This window comes from Coenobita brevimanus, chromosome 14, assembly GCF_032717465.1.
Source record: "Coenobita brevimanus isolate Jiangsu-jjx chromosome 14, ASM3271746v2, whole genome shotgun sequence".
Taxonomy (NCBI): Eukaryota; Metazoa; Arthropoda; class Malacostraca; order Decapoda; family Coenobitidae; genus Coenobita; species Coenobita brevimanus.
Genome location: NC_136967.1, coordinates 27,309,310 through 27,327,051, shown reverse-complemented (window position 1 = coordinate 27,327,051; position 17,742 = coordinate 27,309,310). Strand labels below are relative to the sequence as shown.

The window sequence follows — 17,742 nt, the reverse complement described above, 5'->3', positions numbered from 1 at the left end:
CCAAGTAGTGGTCAGAAAGTCCACTCTCCCAACCTCTATAAGCTCTTGCATCCATTACACATCTTCGCATCCTTTCATCCACACACACATAATCAATCATTGCCTTCCTTTCATTCAGTTCACCACCCACCCTTCTCATCACTCGCCATGTATACCTGTGGATCATTTTATGCCTGAAGAGGGTATTGGCTATCACCAACCCTCTCCCAGCACAAATGTCCACTAACTCACTGCCATTCTCATCTATCTCAGCAGGCACACCCCACTCACCAACTATTCCGTCTACCTTTACATTCCCTACTTTACCATTCATATCACCGATCAAAAACACTCTCTCATTCCTTCCAAACTTTTCCATGCACACTTCCACATTTGTCCAGAACTATTCTTTCACTGTGCTTGCACAATCTTGCGTTGGTGCATACACGCACACAATCGCCCTCATTTGTATTCCAACTTTCAGTCTTACCCACACAATCCGTGAGCCAACTGATCCATACTCTCTTATGTTCTTCTTCCATCTTTTACTCACACAACTATACACACTCCTTCTTTTGCCCTCTTATTCTCACCTACTCCTGCACATATACCCCATCCATACTCCCAATCTCTCACACTCTCACCTTTCCATTTAATTTCAGTTACTCCACATACATCCACTTTCGCACCCTCAGGCACCTGGACAATCTCTCTCTCTTTCACCTTATCATTCTCACCTCTTACATTCCGTGTTGCAATTACCATGTCCTTTGTCCGGTCCTTGGTCGTCATCTCTTGGTTGGTCCTTGTCCGAGGCTTATTGTTCGTCTTTTTAGTTAGTTGTTTTCCGGGAAGGGGCACTAACCCTCTGCCAACCCTTTTAGTCGCCTTGTACGACAAGCAGGGATACTGGGGGAGTATTCTTGAAAAAAAACCCTACCCCCAGTGGGGCATTCATAATTATTAACATTTATTTAAAACTATGTATTCCAGATACATTAGATGTTCGGTAGTCAAACATGAAATATTCCTTGTTGAGTCGCCTAGTTATCTCCACCTATTACTAAAACACATTAATCTAAGCCCAAAAACAGTGTATAAATCAATGTAAACACAAAATCCAAGTCTGTATCATCGAAATTGGAAAAAAAGAATCAGAACCCATCGCAAAACTGGGGGTAGGCCTATGATAGGCGGGCTGGGGTGGTATTTCTACCCCCATCATTATTCTGGGGTATCGCATTTATTGATATTATAAATTGGGGTTTGCCTGTACTATTTTTTTTTTCCTCATTGTTGTGTTAGAAATAAAATAGGTTAAGAATATTCCTTCTGTTTAATGAATAAAAGGTGTAAAATGATTATTGGTATGTTTCCCATCTTTATTGAATATTTTTTAAATGATGAAGGTGGTCAGGAATCTAACCCCCCTATTTCTTAACAATCTTATAGGAAGAATAGGTTTTTTATTCCACTAGTTCGTTATTCAACCACTTTTTATTGAACGCATCCCTGTAGAATAGTAGGGGAGAGGTTTTCTTCAGTGGTAGTGAGAACAGTTTAAAAACCATTGCTCTGATCCGGACTAATTTCTGATATATCAGAAAAAGTCTGGGTTAGCAGGGGAAGGCCGGATGTTGCTTTTATCAGAATTTAGCTTTTTTCAGAATGGCGTGGGCCCCAGTTAGTCTGTTATTGTGAGGTTTTACTGTACTCGTAAAATGCTGAAGCCTCTCTGTAGCTGCTGCTTTTTTTTGTATGTCAGAGCACAGCAATTTGCGGGATGTTTGATATGTCATAGCCACTGCATTGTGAATAATCAGTTCCATTGCTTATCCTAATCATCATCATCATCCAGTCCAGTGTTACCCCTTGAGGAGCATAGGAGCCAGGGCCTAGGCAAGTTGGTTCTGACATCCAAGATGAGAGTGACCTCATCCCCGACTGGTATTACGTGAACAATAGCCCAAACCACTCCTTGGATATAAACCTACACATGCTCAATCCAGCTGGAGTGCCTTAATTGCCCACTAAACCACCAGGTGCCATAGTCTGGTTATTATGATTACCACCCATTGTAGTAAATGGTTTCATGGTGTACAGGAAACCATTTGGCTTGTTACTCAGTGTAGTCACCCATAGAGAGAAGGAAGAGGAAAGAATGAAGGAAAGAAAGACAGAAGAGGAAGGAAGGAAGAGAGGAAAGGCAGTCACTTGAGAGCAGTTTTGATAAAATATTCGACACCAAAAAATGGACCATGCCTTGAATAAAAAGAGGTTTCCATATATCTGTTTTCAGTCATAGCAGAATACTTGCTTTAAGTCATCATTCATTGCCTGTGGGTTTATTAAGATTGAAATACCTGCGCGACGGAGTGAGCCCGACACCACCACCCCAGTAGGACAGTACAAGGGGGTGACACCCACCCCACAAGAAATGACAGAGAGGTTGTTTTCCCCGATGAGCCATCCAGGCAGGAACGGCATATCTTGCCCGTGACCCGACGCCCCTCTTCTTCGCAGCCAGACCACTTGGCAGTGTACAGTGAAAGTACACTACTCTTCAACAGAGGAAACACTCGCCAGAATTAGGGTGGGACTTGCAGAAGCAAGGTCCCAAGCAAGCCCTTGAATGCCTTATCCACTGGTTTGGCCTCCATAAAAGAAGAGGACTCAGGAGGAGCCTTGAGACTTGCTACACCCCAGGGGAGCAGCGACACAGTAGTACCCACCGGGTCTGCTGTGGGTGGAGTAACCACCGGTTCTCCATCCTCTGCCACCCACCTTCGGGAGCCGGCACGTCTTACAGTCGACCTTCGCCAGAGCTCCCTAGGAGGGAGGCAGGCCCAGGGGTAGACTCCACTGGAGATACCACTCGGGACAGGCCACCAGCCATCCTCCAAGGCTGCCCCAACCCCAATGGATGGAGGACAGACTCCACTGGAGCTGCAGCTTTGCCCAGGAGTGCCCACCGGGCCTACCCCTCCCAACATCCCCGGGACAGGCACCTCAGTCCTGACGGCGGAAGAGCAGACTCCACCGGAGCTCGGGCTGTTGCCAGGAGTGCGCACCGGGCCTCTTCTTCCCGCCGTCGCTGGGTTCTGCGGCACCAGAAGGAGTCCCCTCGGACCCCTCCTCCACCCCTGTCCCGTGTAGGACCTCAGGCAGTGCCCAACGAGGCTGCCTGGCGGAGGGAGTGTCCCTTGGACCTCCTGCGTGCACCCTGGACCGGAGTTTCGGCAGGGTTTGTCAGGCCTGCCAAATCGGGGAGTAGGCCCTCGGCTGCTCTCCCTCTGTGAGTCCCGGAGTTCCTACCAAGGGTAGTGCCTCTTGCTCAGCCCGCCCCTCCTGTGGAAGAGCGAGGCGCCCCTCTCCCTGCCTCTATCCCTGAGAGGGTGGGATCTGCTCCCTTGCAGGTACAAGATGTCCCCGAGGCTAGGTGTCCTGTCACTGCAGCCCCTTCCTCCCTGCCCCCAGGTGCTGTCGGACTCCACTGGAGCGAGAGGCCGCGGTCCACCCCTGACGGCCTCCTCCCACAGGCGAGGCCGCAGCCTCCGGAGTCAGCGGGCCACCTCCGATGCCCACTGCAGCCTCCAGACCTCACCCAGTGCAGGCTGCCGCAGTTTTCTCCTGACGGTTTCCCCTGCCAGATGAGCCCAGCCAGGGCGCCGCTCTCTCCGCAGCCGACCCTCAGCCTGGGCCTTCCCAGGTCTGCCCCCAGAACCCCGACTACGACTAAGGGCCAGCACCGTGCGGCACACCTCCTGGACCCCTTCGGCCCTAGCCCAGAGAGCTCCGTATCACTGAGGGACTATAGAAAGAGGGCTACCCACCAACTCCTACGGGACTCGTGACGACTCCACAGGTGACCTACCCCTGGAATACACTCCAGATGGCCCACCCCCGACACCCGGACGCCACCTGTGGTTCCCGGCGTAAGGGCCTTCTGCCGTCCGTGACCCGAGCACCCCTCTTCGCCTGTTCTGTGAGTAAAAGACTCTGAGGTTATTTGTCCCCCAGTTTCTGTGAGCCCCTACCCCAGTGCACCAGCCCCCCCCCCCCAGGTCCCCAGTGGCCCCCCCCCCCCCTCAGTGTTACCTTCCCCATGCGGAACAGTGAACTCCACGCAGAGAAACTCACGTGTGAAGTGCATGGCGCTAGGCCACGGTTCGCCTCCAAGTGTGACTGTCCTCCCCCCCAGTGTTACACCTGACAAACAACACCAGTTCTGTGCCCTCCCCCCCCCCCCCTTGCTTTGTCCATAGCAAGGTAAATCAAAGGTGACATATAAGGTATATTCCCAGCAACCAGCCCCTGTCACGCGGATAGATCGTAAGTGCTGTATTCTCCTGTTCTATGTAATGCGCACGTAGCATAAGGGTAGCTAGGGTATCGTCTGTCACGCGGATGCATATAACTAGCATAGAAGGCCGTTTATGTTACACGAGTATATATATAAGGCCCTGAGTATATACTGCCGTCTATGTCACGTGTTTGCGTATACTGAGATATATGTGACTGTATTTGCCATATACCTGAGACAGAGCACACCTGGCATATTGTGTGAGTCATATGCACAACACTGAATGGGAATTATCCTGTGTAAAGGTCAGACTCACTGAACTAGGCTGAAATATTTATTGTCAGAGCTAGCCTTCTGAGATTGTCTTGTTATTGTAAGTCACATAGTTTTGATCACAGATTGTGTGTGTAATTGTCTATTGTTAATATATAAGTGTGCCTTTGACCAGTTGTGTTTGGACTTTCCTTCCTTGCCTGTGACTGACGTGGTCGAGAACAAAGAACCCGAGGTCACACCGTACCTGAGCTCGAGAAGTTGGGTCTCAGACTACGCTGCATAACAAAGATTTTTTTTTTTAATCCATGGTTGATGAGAAATTATCCAGAATAATTTACATAAATCATCAGCTTCATTCAGGAATTAAAATAGCCTGTGGATACTGGAGTCGTCATTCCACTTGCAGGTGATAAAATGAGGCAGAACGATGATGATGATGATTTTTTTTTTTTTTTTTTTTTTTTAATGTGTCCGACTCTGGGCAAAGGCTCAGGGCCTATTTCTTGGGGGCAGTTGCCTATCCCAAGGCCCAGTAGTCCTCCTACACCTCCACATGTCACCACTTCGGCGCTAACACCCACCGTCCATATTGAATACATGCTAGGGCTGTCTCATACAGGACTGGTGATTATGATGATGATGATGATAATGATGATGATGATGGGTGTTGGAGTGTCCAGCATTTTGGCTTACCAAGGTAATGCAGTTTGTGAGGTTTCAGTCATCATTCTTTGGGTAAACTTGTATTTTTTTTTTTTTTTTTTTTTTTTTTAATAAAAATGTAAGGAACTGACTCCTGTCAAATCCCTTCTGTAAAATGCAGTTTTTTTGTACTGTGCTATCTTAACTAAAGTTATTTCTTTCAGGGTGAAATTACACGTGGACAGATGGTGATTGACCATCTGCAGAAGGCACATCAAAAACCGAACATCATCTTTATGGATGATGTAAATAGTCCACGGTATGTGCAGTATCTTCAGATGGCTTTTGGTGGACAGTTTTAAATTTACTCATGCTTAGAGGTTTGTCCTTTAGAGACTGAGTTGATAAGGGTTCCATGCTAGTATACGTAAGACCCTCAGTTTGCATGGCTAATGCATCCTAGAATTTTACTGTGTAAATTGAAATACGTAAATCACGCCATTGAAACTCGTTTTATATCGCTGCTAGTACAGTAACTGATATGATGAAATCCCAAAATATTCCCAGAGTACCCCCTTAGGCCCCGTTAAAAAATTTTTGCCCCCTCCTGATCGTACCTAACATTCATTGTAGTAGCGATCATGCATTACTAAATTATAACTTCAGGATAACATATGACATAGTAAACAGCAATGACAGTTACAAAAAGAGCCTAAACTATAAAAAGGGAAATTATCAAGACCTAAAGAAGTATTTCTTAGAAGTTGATTGGGAAAATGAGCTTAGAGGACAAGATTTAAATGCTGTATATAAAAAATTCTGTGAATTTTATGAAATAGGAGTCCAGAAGTACATCCCACAGCACAAAGAAGCAGATAAGAAAATACAGAAATGGTTCAATACAGAATGTAAAAAATCAAAAGAAAGAAGAGATTTGTTGTGGAATAGATACAGAAGACATAATAGTGAAAGGGCGTTTAATAATTACAAACAGACAAGGAACGATTATACAAGAATAAGGAGGGAAGCCCAAAAACAGTTTGAGGAGGATATAATAAATAAAAGTAGTGATCAACCAAAGCTGTTTTACAGCTATATCAGAAGCAAAACCAAAGTAAAAGATATAATACAGTCCATTACGGACAAGGGAATCACTTATACACAAGAGAAAGATATTTGTGAAGCACTAAATAAGAATTTCCCATTAGTTTTTACAGAAGAAAAAAATTTTGAGAGGGACTATGTGGAACATGCATGTCCACACATACTACCAGATATACAAATAGCAGAAAAAGTAATACAGGAGGAGTTAAGTAGATTAGACAGAGGAAATGCAAGTGGTCCTGATGAAATTTCATGTTGGGTACTACGAGAATGTGCAAAGGAGTTAAGTAAACCATTATTTTTAATTTTCAAGAAAGCCTTGAGTTCAGGTAAACTACCTGATATTTGGAAAAAAGCAAATATTGTCCCCTTATTCAAGAAAGGAAATAGACAAAATCCACTCAACTACCGACCAGTATCACTGACCAGTGTTGTAAGCAAGGTATTAGAAAAGCTTATAAGAAAAGCTTGGGTAAATCATCTAGAAGAACACAGTATGATAACAGAAAGACAGTTTGGTTTCAGAAAAGGAAAATCATGTGTTACTAATCTGTTGAGCTACTATGACAGAGTAACAAACACAATACAGGAAAGGGAAGGATGGGTGGACAGTATCTATTTAGATTTCAAGAAAGCTTTTGACACAGTACCACACCAAAGACTTTTATGGAAACTGTACCATCAAGGAGGAATTCGAGGCAAACTGTTTTGTTGGATGCAAGACTTTCTCATAAAAAGAGAAATGAGAACAGTACTAAGAGGAAACTACTCATCATGGAAAGAAGTGACTAGTGGAGTACCACAGGGTTCAGTGCTGGCACCAATCATGTTTTTAGTGTATATAAATGATATAAACAGTAACACTGGAAATGAGAGCTATCTGAATATGTTTGCAGATGATGCAAAAATACAAAGGAGAATTACTAACACAGACTCTTGTAAAGAGCTACAAGAAGAATTAAATAAACTTCATGAATGGAGTAGTACATGGCAAATGGAATTCAATGTGGACAAGTGTCATGTAATCAAGTTTGGTAAAAGTGGAAAAAGACCTGATTGGGATTATAAGTTAGGAAATAAAACCCTATACACATCAGAAAGAGAGAAAGACCTAGGTGTGATTATCAATAACAGACTATCTCCGGCTGACCACATCAGCGAGAAGGTACGGAACATGTATACACTGCTTGCAAATATGAGAACAGCATTCACATACATAAATGAAGACATGCTAAGAAGGATAATAACATCATTCATTAGACCAACCCTGGAATATGCATCAGTAGTCTGGAGTCCTCATCTCAAAAAGCACATAGACAAGATTGAAAAAGTTCAAAGGGCCGCTACAAGATGAATATCAAGCTTAAGGGACCTAAGCTACGAAGAAAGACTAAATAAACTGAATCTACCAACACTACAGGAGAGAAGGAAAAGAGATGACATGATAATGCTGTATAAGTGCATATCAGGGAAGGAGAAAATAGACATAAATGATTACATAACATATGGAGAAGCATCAGCAAGAGGACACTGCAAAAAACTGCATAAGAAGAGAGGTGATAAAGACGTAAGGAAATTCAGTTTCCCAAACGGAGCAATTGATCAATGGAATGCACTACCGAATGAAATAGTGTGTGCCAAAACAATTCACAAATTTAAGGATATGTACGATAAATATGGTTTAAGACACGGGACAGTACGAGCTTGACTCATTCCTGTAAAGATACAATTAGGTAAGAATTAGGTAAGAACATATAAACTCTTGGAATATTGGTGGACATAAAGAAGGGTTAATTAGAGTGTATAAAGTGGTAAATAAGTGATGATCACTTACCATGACAGAAAGTAGAGCAGTGTTGGGGTGTTTGGGAACGGGGTATCTTCAGGTGATGACTTACTGAGAGGTAGGTGAAAAACTGTTTTAGTAGTATAAAGTAACCAAAAACTGAAAAAGTACATAGTGAGTGGTGGCAGTGAGGTGACAGACAAGAGGCAGACAGCAGGTTATTCTGTGTGTGTGTGTGTGTGTGTGTGTGTGTGTGTGTGTGTGTGTGTGTGTGTGTGTGTGTGTGCATTCTTACCTAATTGCATCTTTACAGGAATGAGTCAAGCTCGTACTGTCCCGTGTCTTAAACCATATTTATCGTACATATCCTTAAATTTGTGAAATGTTTTGGCACACACTATTCCATTTGGCATTGCATTCCACTGATCAGTTGCCCTATTTGGAAAACTGAATTTCCTTACGTCTTTATCACCTCTCCTAATACAGTTTTTTGCAGTGTCCTCTTGCTGGTGCTTCCCCATAGGTTAAGTAATCATTTATGTCTATTTTCTCCTTCCCTGATATGCATTTATATAGCATAATCATGTCACCTCTTTTCCTTCTCTCCTGTGGTGTTGGTAGATTCAGTTTATTTAGTCTTTCTTTGTAGCTTAGATCCCTTAAGCTTGGTACCCATCTTGTAGCAGCCATTTGAACTTTTTCAATCTTGTCTATGTGTTTTTTGAGATCCACTCACTTGATGTAGTGCTGCCTACTTCTTCCTTAGCCTTTATCATTCTTTTTCTGTGCCTGCCCTCCTCTCTTCCTATTTCTCCCATCTTTCCTGTCACTTGTTATTGCTTTTCTTTCCTTTACAGGTGGCTTTACATTGAGTGACAAGCCAAATGGTTTCCTGTAAGTCAGGAAACCATTTACAACTCTGGGTGGTAACCATATAACCAAACCATACGTGCTCCCTACGTGTCAACAAGTGGGTTGGTGGAGGGTTAGTGCTTCTCCCCGTAAAACAAATAACTCAAAGACAAATGGCCACCCCTTACCGGATTATGGCGTCTGGCAATAGATAGATAGATAGACTCCAGACTACTGATGCATACTCCAGGGTTGGTCTGATGAATGATATTCTCTCTCTTAGCATGTCTTCATTTATGTATGTGAATGCTATTCTCATATTTGCAAGCAGTGTATACATGTTCCTTACTTTCTCACTGATGTGGTCAGCCGGAGATAGTCTGCTATTGATAATCACACCTAGGTCCTTCTCTCTTTCTGATGTGTGTAGGGTTTTATTTCCTAACGTATAATCCCAGTCAGGTCTTTTTCCACTTTTACCAAACTTGTCCACATTGAATTCCATTTGCCATGGTGGGGGTGCTCACCATCCACTCACTCAATGTAGTGCTGCTCTCGGGTGTTTGCCCTGTCCTCTCCTCCATCCTTCTTTCCTTCCATCTTCTTCTGTCTTTCTTTCCTTCATTCTTTCCTTGTCCTTCTGCCTACGGGTGACTTTACACTCCCTCTTAAGTCTTTCTTTCCTTCATTCTTTCCTCTTTCTTCTGCCTATGGGTGACTCTACACTGAGTGACAAGCCAAATGGTTTCCTGTACACCAGGAAACTATTTACTATGCTGGGTGGTAACCATATAACCAAATTTTGGCACCTGGTGGTTTAGTGGGTAATTATTGTGCTCCAATCGGATTGAGCCGGTGAAGGTTTATATCCAAGGGGTGGTTGGTGTTTATTGCTCACGTAATGCCACTCAGGGATGAGTGAGGCTGGTCACTCTCATCTTAAATATCAGGACCAACTGTCTAGCCCCGGGCTCCTAGGCTCCTTATGGGGCAACGTAGGATTGGATGATGGATGGATACTTCATTCATGAAGTTTATTTAATTCTTCTTGTAGCTCTTTACAAGAGTCTGTGTTATAACCTGAGTACTAAGTTTTGGGTGCATAAAATTAAATAACTGTGATGAGGCAGGGATGAGTCTTCTTGGTTACCAGTCAAATTAACTCTCCAGTCTGACTGCACTTGGCCATCAACCAAACTAAGAGGTAATGAATCTCTGCCGGGCAAAAACAAACTGTCAACAGTATAAATCAGTGGAAATGTCAAGGCACCAAAAAGCTTATTGTTTTATAAACAGACAGCCAGCAAAAAGGACTGGATGCTGGATGGATGGATGGAGATATCACAAATTCCACTAAAGTATACATGCTATACACATACAGTATACAGTATACTGTATAATAGATATAATCCAAGCACAATACCTAACACTACCCTGTGCAGTAGAGCTAATCATTGATCTAAAGTGGCTACTGTATTTGCATGTTTCTTAACCTATGGTATGAAAGCATCACTGTCATTTACAAATATGAAGACTAGGTAAATACATATGGTAATATGTACAAAACGTGTCATACAACATGTTGATGAGAAAAAAATAAGTGAAATACATTATCATTACTCATGTTTCATAACCTTCAGTCTAAAGAGTAAGGACCCACATCATTGCAAGTCTACTTCAGTATGTGGGTTTCATGCATAAAATACAGTATTTTTCAACCTTATCTGCAGTATGTATAACAGATGGTTGAAAGTAAGTGTCATGTTTGGTGCTGTGCAACAGAAATCACATATACAGTACTCATAGAAAATACTGTAGCTCCAATACAGTATGTCAGTTTTAAGTGCATCAGGTATTTACTGTACTGTATAAGCATAATGTTCTTTAACCTAACCAACATAATCTATCACAGTTGATTGGAAGAGTTTTATGTGGTGTTACACATATTCCAGTTACTGCTGTGTAAGCACTACTCATTTTTTTTCTTTTGTCTTTTCTTCATTTGGATATTGTTTTTGCATGACATTGATATCTTGGATTAAAATATGATGTTAATAATGAGTTGGCAACATTTTGGTGGCATTTCAAGAGTTATTACATTTAATGAAAATTTTATCCAGTATTGGTACAGCTTCACTAAGTTTTTCCCTTACTGAGGAGCTCCTCAACATTAAAGCAGCACGGGTCATGATGATTGCCGCTGCTTCTGAATGGAGGTCTAATACATCAGTGGATTGATACACTAGAATTCCTTTCTTATAACTAGTCAGCAAAAGAAGGTTTATCAGTTAGACACATTTTTTCTTTGTTACATATAAGGATCTACTGTCAGTCATTAACCTTAAAATTATTTTTTCACAAGTAAGCTTTAGTCTACACACCCATCACTGAAATGCTCTACATGAATATTGAACAATACCTTAGACAAAATACAGACAAAGATCTTTCCAACCAAACTCTTGATTTTATAGCTAGTAAACAGGAAAGTGTAAAAGTTGGAGGCTCTAATCACAAGGTCCAGCATATAACCAACCTTATTTCCAATTCATTTATGAAGATATCATGTGTCCTTACACTGCCTTTTTCAGTTTATAACAGCTTATTTCGTAGAAGGGCCAAATACATGTAGAATAAATAAAACTTACCTGGGAAAGCCGATGACGCTCACTTGTCCAGTTTGCTCTTTGCACCTTAATTTCCCATAATTTCCTTCTTGTTGGATCACAAGGGAATCAGAAAAGCTGCACAGAAGGTCCAAGAGCATTACTACACACAAATGCAGCACAACCAACCATTAATAACAAAAAAAAAAGAAAAGAAAAAAGAAATGCCACTACCCTGACTTGGCAGCTACCAGCAGTCTGGTTTGTCAAAAGTTAACAATAACATTAAGATTCGCCGATTATCTCGGTATTTACCATCGATATATATATCAGTGGTATTTACATGCACTTTGATGTAAAATCCATATGTAGAGATGAACATTAAAGCAAAACTTAGCAGCTCAAATTAATAAAGTATATCACAGTCAAACCGACATTCTGTTTATCAACTGATCATCACCTGGCTCAGCTTAGTAAGCAAAGAACTGGCGGCTGTGAACATATAACTATGTACAGAAAGCCTAGATGACAAAGTACATTTAGCCAGTAACAGAGCAACTCGCAATGCAACTACTGAACGCACCATGTTTGCATAAGATGTGAAGGCGTATTGGATGATGATGATGACATGTATCATAGTTGGCGAGATGTATTTTTAGATGTACCTGCAGTCAGCCACCACCTGGGCTGTGAGGAGTTTGCACAAAAAATGACGCAATGTCAGCTGACCAATCAGCAAGCACCTGAAAGTATTAGCTGTCCTGTCTCTCTCTAAAGGGTCTCTGCTGTGACTTACCATACTTCTAACTGTTGTATTCAATATGTATTTTGGCATTTCATCATTTTGCCAAACATGCCATCAATTCCTGGTTCTCCCCCCATTTTGGTTTCCTTCAGTTCCTCACTCACATCCTGGGGAGTGGGATGGCACAGTGGTAGAAAGATGGAGAAATGAATTCCCCGAGCTAGGCAACTAAGGCCATATAGCCCCGCTAGGTAACAGGAGAGCATTATCCCTCCCGGCATGGCAGACCCGGGTGCGGCTCAAACTCGCGACCCCCCGGCCCCAAGCTCGATGCTCTACCTCTTGAGCCACTGTGCCCCTGCACAGTGGTAGAGCACTGGACTCAGATCACTAGGTCAAGAGCTTGCGCCCCGCCCGGGTAGCTGCCTTTGCTGGGAGGGGTAGCACTCTCCTGTAACCCCATCAGGGCTATATAATCTATCAAGGTTTAGCTCAGGGGAATAATCCCGTAATCCCTCACTCCCTTCTATCCTACTGTCTGTAGTAGTGTAGTGTAGCTTGTTTGTGTGATTTGTAATTATTAGAAAATATTTAGAGTAAATAATATTAATGAGCACCTATAAGCATTAATAGAGTATGGTCGTACAACACTTAACATTCTTCCATCCAGAAGTAGTGCTGTGAGTTACTTCTAGCTGATGTATTCTGTATGGTGGCCACAAAGACCTCGAGGCAACTAATTCCACAAACATGGGAGAACACAGCCACTCATCCAATGAATGGCTGAAACTTCTGTTGTTACTGAAGCACACTATTACAAAGTCTTTCATCATGTGCAAAAACAGTAGGTCATTGCATTTTGCATATAAATAACATCCTTAACGGTAATAGAACAGTGGCCAATCTGTCTACAATATTGTATGGGTATCTGAAACTTTTCTTTGTACTTAAGCACACTAATACTGAGCATTTCATCATGCGCAAAATAATAATTCATAGTATTTTTACATGTGGCTAATTTACTCAGTGGTAATGGGAAAGGGAAATGTTCCCCCAAGCTAGACCTTATTAGATCATATAGCCCTGCTAGGTGACCGGAGGGCGCTACTGCTTCCAGCATGCCAGCTACCGGCGTGGTTTAAACTCACAACTCTCGGTCCCACGTTTGATGCTCTACCATTGAGCCATCCTGCCCCCCTTAGTGGTAATGGTAGACTGTGTACTAAATTGGTTGCTGAGTCTTTTATTATTTATGCACATTATTACAGTACGTGTCAAGTGGGGTTGGTGGAGGATTAGTGCCCCTCCCTGTAAAAACAATTAACTCTAAGCCCTTGACCACCCTGTTTGGGATACATGGCATCTGGCAATGAATGAAATGAATTTCATTATGTGCAAAAAAAGTAGTTCATTGCAATTTACATATGAATAATGTCCTTTTGGTAATAAGACAGTGGCCAACCTGCAAACAGTATTATATGGGTATCTAAAACTTTTGTTAGTACTTAAGCACAGTAATACAGAGCATTTCATGATGTGCAAAATAATACAGTAATTCATAGTATTTTTGCATGTGGATAATTTCCCTAGTGGTAACAGTAGACTGTGTACTAAATTGGTAGCTGAGTCTTTTATTATTTAAACACATTATTACACAGCATTTTCAGATACATTCCACTCCCAGCTGCCTTCTCAGCTGTGCTAAAGATGTTCCATCATCTGACCTAACTCCACATACCCGTTGGATCATTCTCATGCTGTTTTGTCCCAGTCTCACTATATTCTCCACTTTTACACTGCATGATTCACTGTCATTCAGTATGACACTCCTAATGCAGGTACAGTACTAAACATTTTCCCCATGGCGGACATTGAGAACACTTGCAATGTCAGGATGAGTGACAATTATCAGAACTTTTTCCAACCACTTACATACCTCTGTGATGGCATTCTGCTCAGCATGATGACATCACTTAGGTCGCGGAATTTGTCCACAGTTTCAAACATTATGCTAAAGGATTACTGAACTTCATTGCACATGTGGTACTACCCTTAAAAAGATTTTGTTGCCCTCACCAACTTCCTCCTGCACCACAAATGTTATTCCGTAATCCTTCCCAATCCATTGTCATATGCCTTCTCCAAGGTCATACATGCTACATTAACCATCTTAATCTTTGCAATGTACTTCACTAATGTTTGCATTGTAAATATTTGCGTACATTCATTTCTCTTTCAAAATCCACCATATTTCTCACCTATGATAATTTATGCATCCTCTCAATAAGCCTTCTACCATACAGTATACCTGTCCTGGTGTAATGGGTTCTGTAAATGCCTGCATTGCCCAGAGGCAAAGAGGGGATCCTCTGTTTGGCTTAGTGGTAACATGCGCATGTGTGGTGTGTGAGGGCCTGAGATTGAACCTCAGCCAGACCAGTGATTAATTTGGTAAGTTTCATTTTGGTTATTATTTGGTGGCAGTGGTGGGATGTGAGAGGAGGCTTGGTTGGCAATTTGATGTTGTTCCTTGGTTAGCTGGCAGCATCCTTGTCCTTACATCCTGGGGATGAGTTGTCCAGTGTGGTTCGCAGCATCCCCAATGGTGGCCTTCAATTCTACATGACCTTGTGTGTGTGAAACTCACCAAATTAATCATCAAGGGGAGAAAAGAGGGGTGTATTGGGATCTATAAATGCCTGCATTGCCCAGAGGCAAAGAGGGAATCCTCTGATTGGCTCTGGTAACGTGTGAGCGTGTGGAGCATGAGGGCCTGAGATCGAATCTCGGCCAGACCAGTGATTAATTTGATAAGTTTCATTTCGGTTATTACAGTGTCATTCCACGAAGATGTCAACCTTTTGTGTCAAAATTGGAATTGCTTAAAAGTATATAAATTATACATCATTTTAAAGCTTAATCATTGAATTTTATGAATCTGAAGAGAAAAAGAGCCTAAACTGTCAACTAAGGGAGCTGCATAAAAAATTGTCATATTATGTCACCGAAGAAAAATCAATGCTGAATTTAGCAATTTTCATAACATCATTGGCTAGAGTATGTTATTGTTTGGAATGCTGACATTGTGTTTTATTGAAAATGCGTCTGTTTGAGTTGAGAGTTGACACTACAGTTGTTTACATATACTGTATGTTGTGGTCAGTATGTAGCATAACCTTTAAATGGAAGTATTTCAGGAGTAACGTGTCACGTTTTTTCCCCATTTTTCCCATGCACAGCTAATGAGCCGGAGAATACCAACATAACATTATATTACAAATAGGCATCCCAAGGCCTTAATAATGTAACATTGGGATACTTGGAAACAAACCCTGGTAAGCCATATGGTCCGTCACACACGTTACATGCCGACTGTGAGGAATGTTACAGGAAAATGATGTAACGTTTCTCACGTACACCTTTGAACAAAAAATCAAAGTAGCTGCACTGAAGTCCAATGATAAAACCCCTGTGTTTATAATTTAGTATGTTACCTTTAAGTTTTTATTCTTTCCAGACAGTAAATTAATTTTGCCTGGTACCTGGTGAGCATGCTTTACCATCATGTCTCCAGTGACTCCAACCACTGGGTCATCTGTGACTTATTTACATTGCGGTTGTTCATTATGTCAGAGATGGAGGGATTGCTGCAAAGCCATTAGCAGTAATTTCAAACACAGCCTCACACTCTAGCCTTGAAGTTCAGGTGTTTAATAGTGCTATTTTTGATTATTTGAATTCTGCTGGTATTCACTTTACACGTGTATCATTGTGGACTGATGGGGCAGCAGCCCACTTCAAGAATGGGTATTCTATGGCAGCTCTAACCTTTTACAAATACCTCCACAACAGCACTGCTGAATGGAACTCTCAAGAAAGTTACCATGGCAAGGGCCCTCATGATGGGATTGGGGCTTTACTAAAATGGAGTGTGTACAGGCGAGTTTTGCAAGGTCATTGTACAATAAGGTCTGCTGTAGAATTTTATGAGGAGGCTGAACAAATAACAGATAAAACTGAACTAATGTATGTGTCTACTGAATATATAAACACTGAGAAGTCAAAATATGTAGAGATCTGGAAAAACTGTAGGGCAGCAAAATCCATTCAGCAGTGCAGGTCAGAAAAACCTCTTGGCCACTATAATGTAGCATTGTATCATTCGACTGCAGACCAGTCACCTTTTAAGCAGTGCTGTCTTCAGGAGACTGGCTATGACCTACAATCTGACTCCAGTACTAGCAGTGATATGGAAAGTACACCATCTCTTGCAGAAATGTCAGAGTCATTCATGTCCCAGCCTGAGTCACAGAGTACTACTGATATTAAAGTAACACAAAAACCATCCCCAGGTAACTGTGTACTAGTTCATTACACTACCAAGAAGTTGTCGAAGCATTATGTTGCAGTGGTAGAATCAGTTCTGGAGCCAGGCATGTTCAAAGTTAATTATTTTAGAGAGGCACTGACAGAATGGGTGATAGCCAGTTTCATTTTCCTGACAACCTGGACAGAGACAAGATCTCAGAGGATATGGTTGTGCAGGTATTGCCAACTCCTCATGTGTCAAGAATGACACACACATGCAGAGGGGTGAAGTTGCCTTCCTCAATCAATTAGTGTAAAAGGATGAATTTTCCATCTTCGATGAGCAAGTAGTAGTTCTTTAATTTTTGTGTTGTTTATATCATTGGTGTGATATACAGGTAAGCTTATCATGTAACTTCCACATCAGTTACTGGCTGTAGGGTTACCTACATGTTATAATGTAATTTATGTTCACAACTTTCAGAATTACATTGTTCTTTCCCACTGTATCACCCCCAACCCTGCTTTACAAGAATCATGTTTTGGTCAATTTATCATGTGTTTCACATCAATACATGACTTGCATTGTTTTGTGATACTTACAATTACTGTAACCTTCATAAGAGATGATTTTGTAATTATATGAAAAACAAAATTTGCACAAGTAATGTTGGCGGAGTTTTACTTCCCCTCCCCGGAAAACAAGTAACTAAAAAGACGAACAAGAAGCCTTGGACAAGGACTGACCAAAAGATGACGACCAAGGACTGGACAAAGGACATGGTAATCGCAACATGGAATGTAAGAGGTGCGAATGATGAGGTGAAAGAGAGAGATTATCCAGGTGCTTGAGGGTGCGAAAGTTGATGTATGTGGAGTAACTGAAACTAAATGGAAAGGTGAGAGTGTGAAAGAATGGGAGTATGGATGGGGTATATGTGCAGGAGTAGGTAAGAATGAGAGGGCAAAAGATGGAGTGTGTATAGTTGCGAGTAAAAGATGGAAGAACATAAGAGAGTATGGATCAGTTGGCTCAAGGATTGTGTGGGTAAGATTGAAAGTTGGAATACAAATGTGGGCGATTGTGTGTGTGTATGCGCCAACGCAAGATCGTGCAAGCAGAGTGAGCAAAGAGTTCTGGACA

General features: G+C 42.0%; 1 protein-coding gene across 1 annotated transcript in view; it reads left to right on the top strand.

The window, feature by feature from the left end:
- Positions 1 to 5,562, top strand: part of LOC145390263 (uncharacterized) — a 355,704-nt gene extending 350,142 nt beyond the window's left edge. Inside the window, exon 7 of the mRNA XM_080265244.1 lies at positions 5,425 to 5,562. Coding sequence (XP_080121370.1) covers positions 5,425 to 5,562 — 138 coding nt within the window. The remainder of the gene's footprint in view (positions 1 to 5,424) is intronic.
- Positions 5,563 to 17,742: the final 12,180 nt, after the last annotated feature.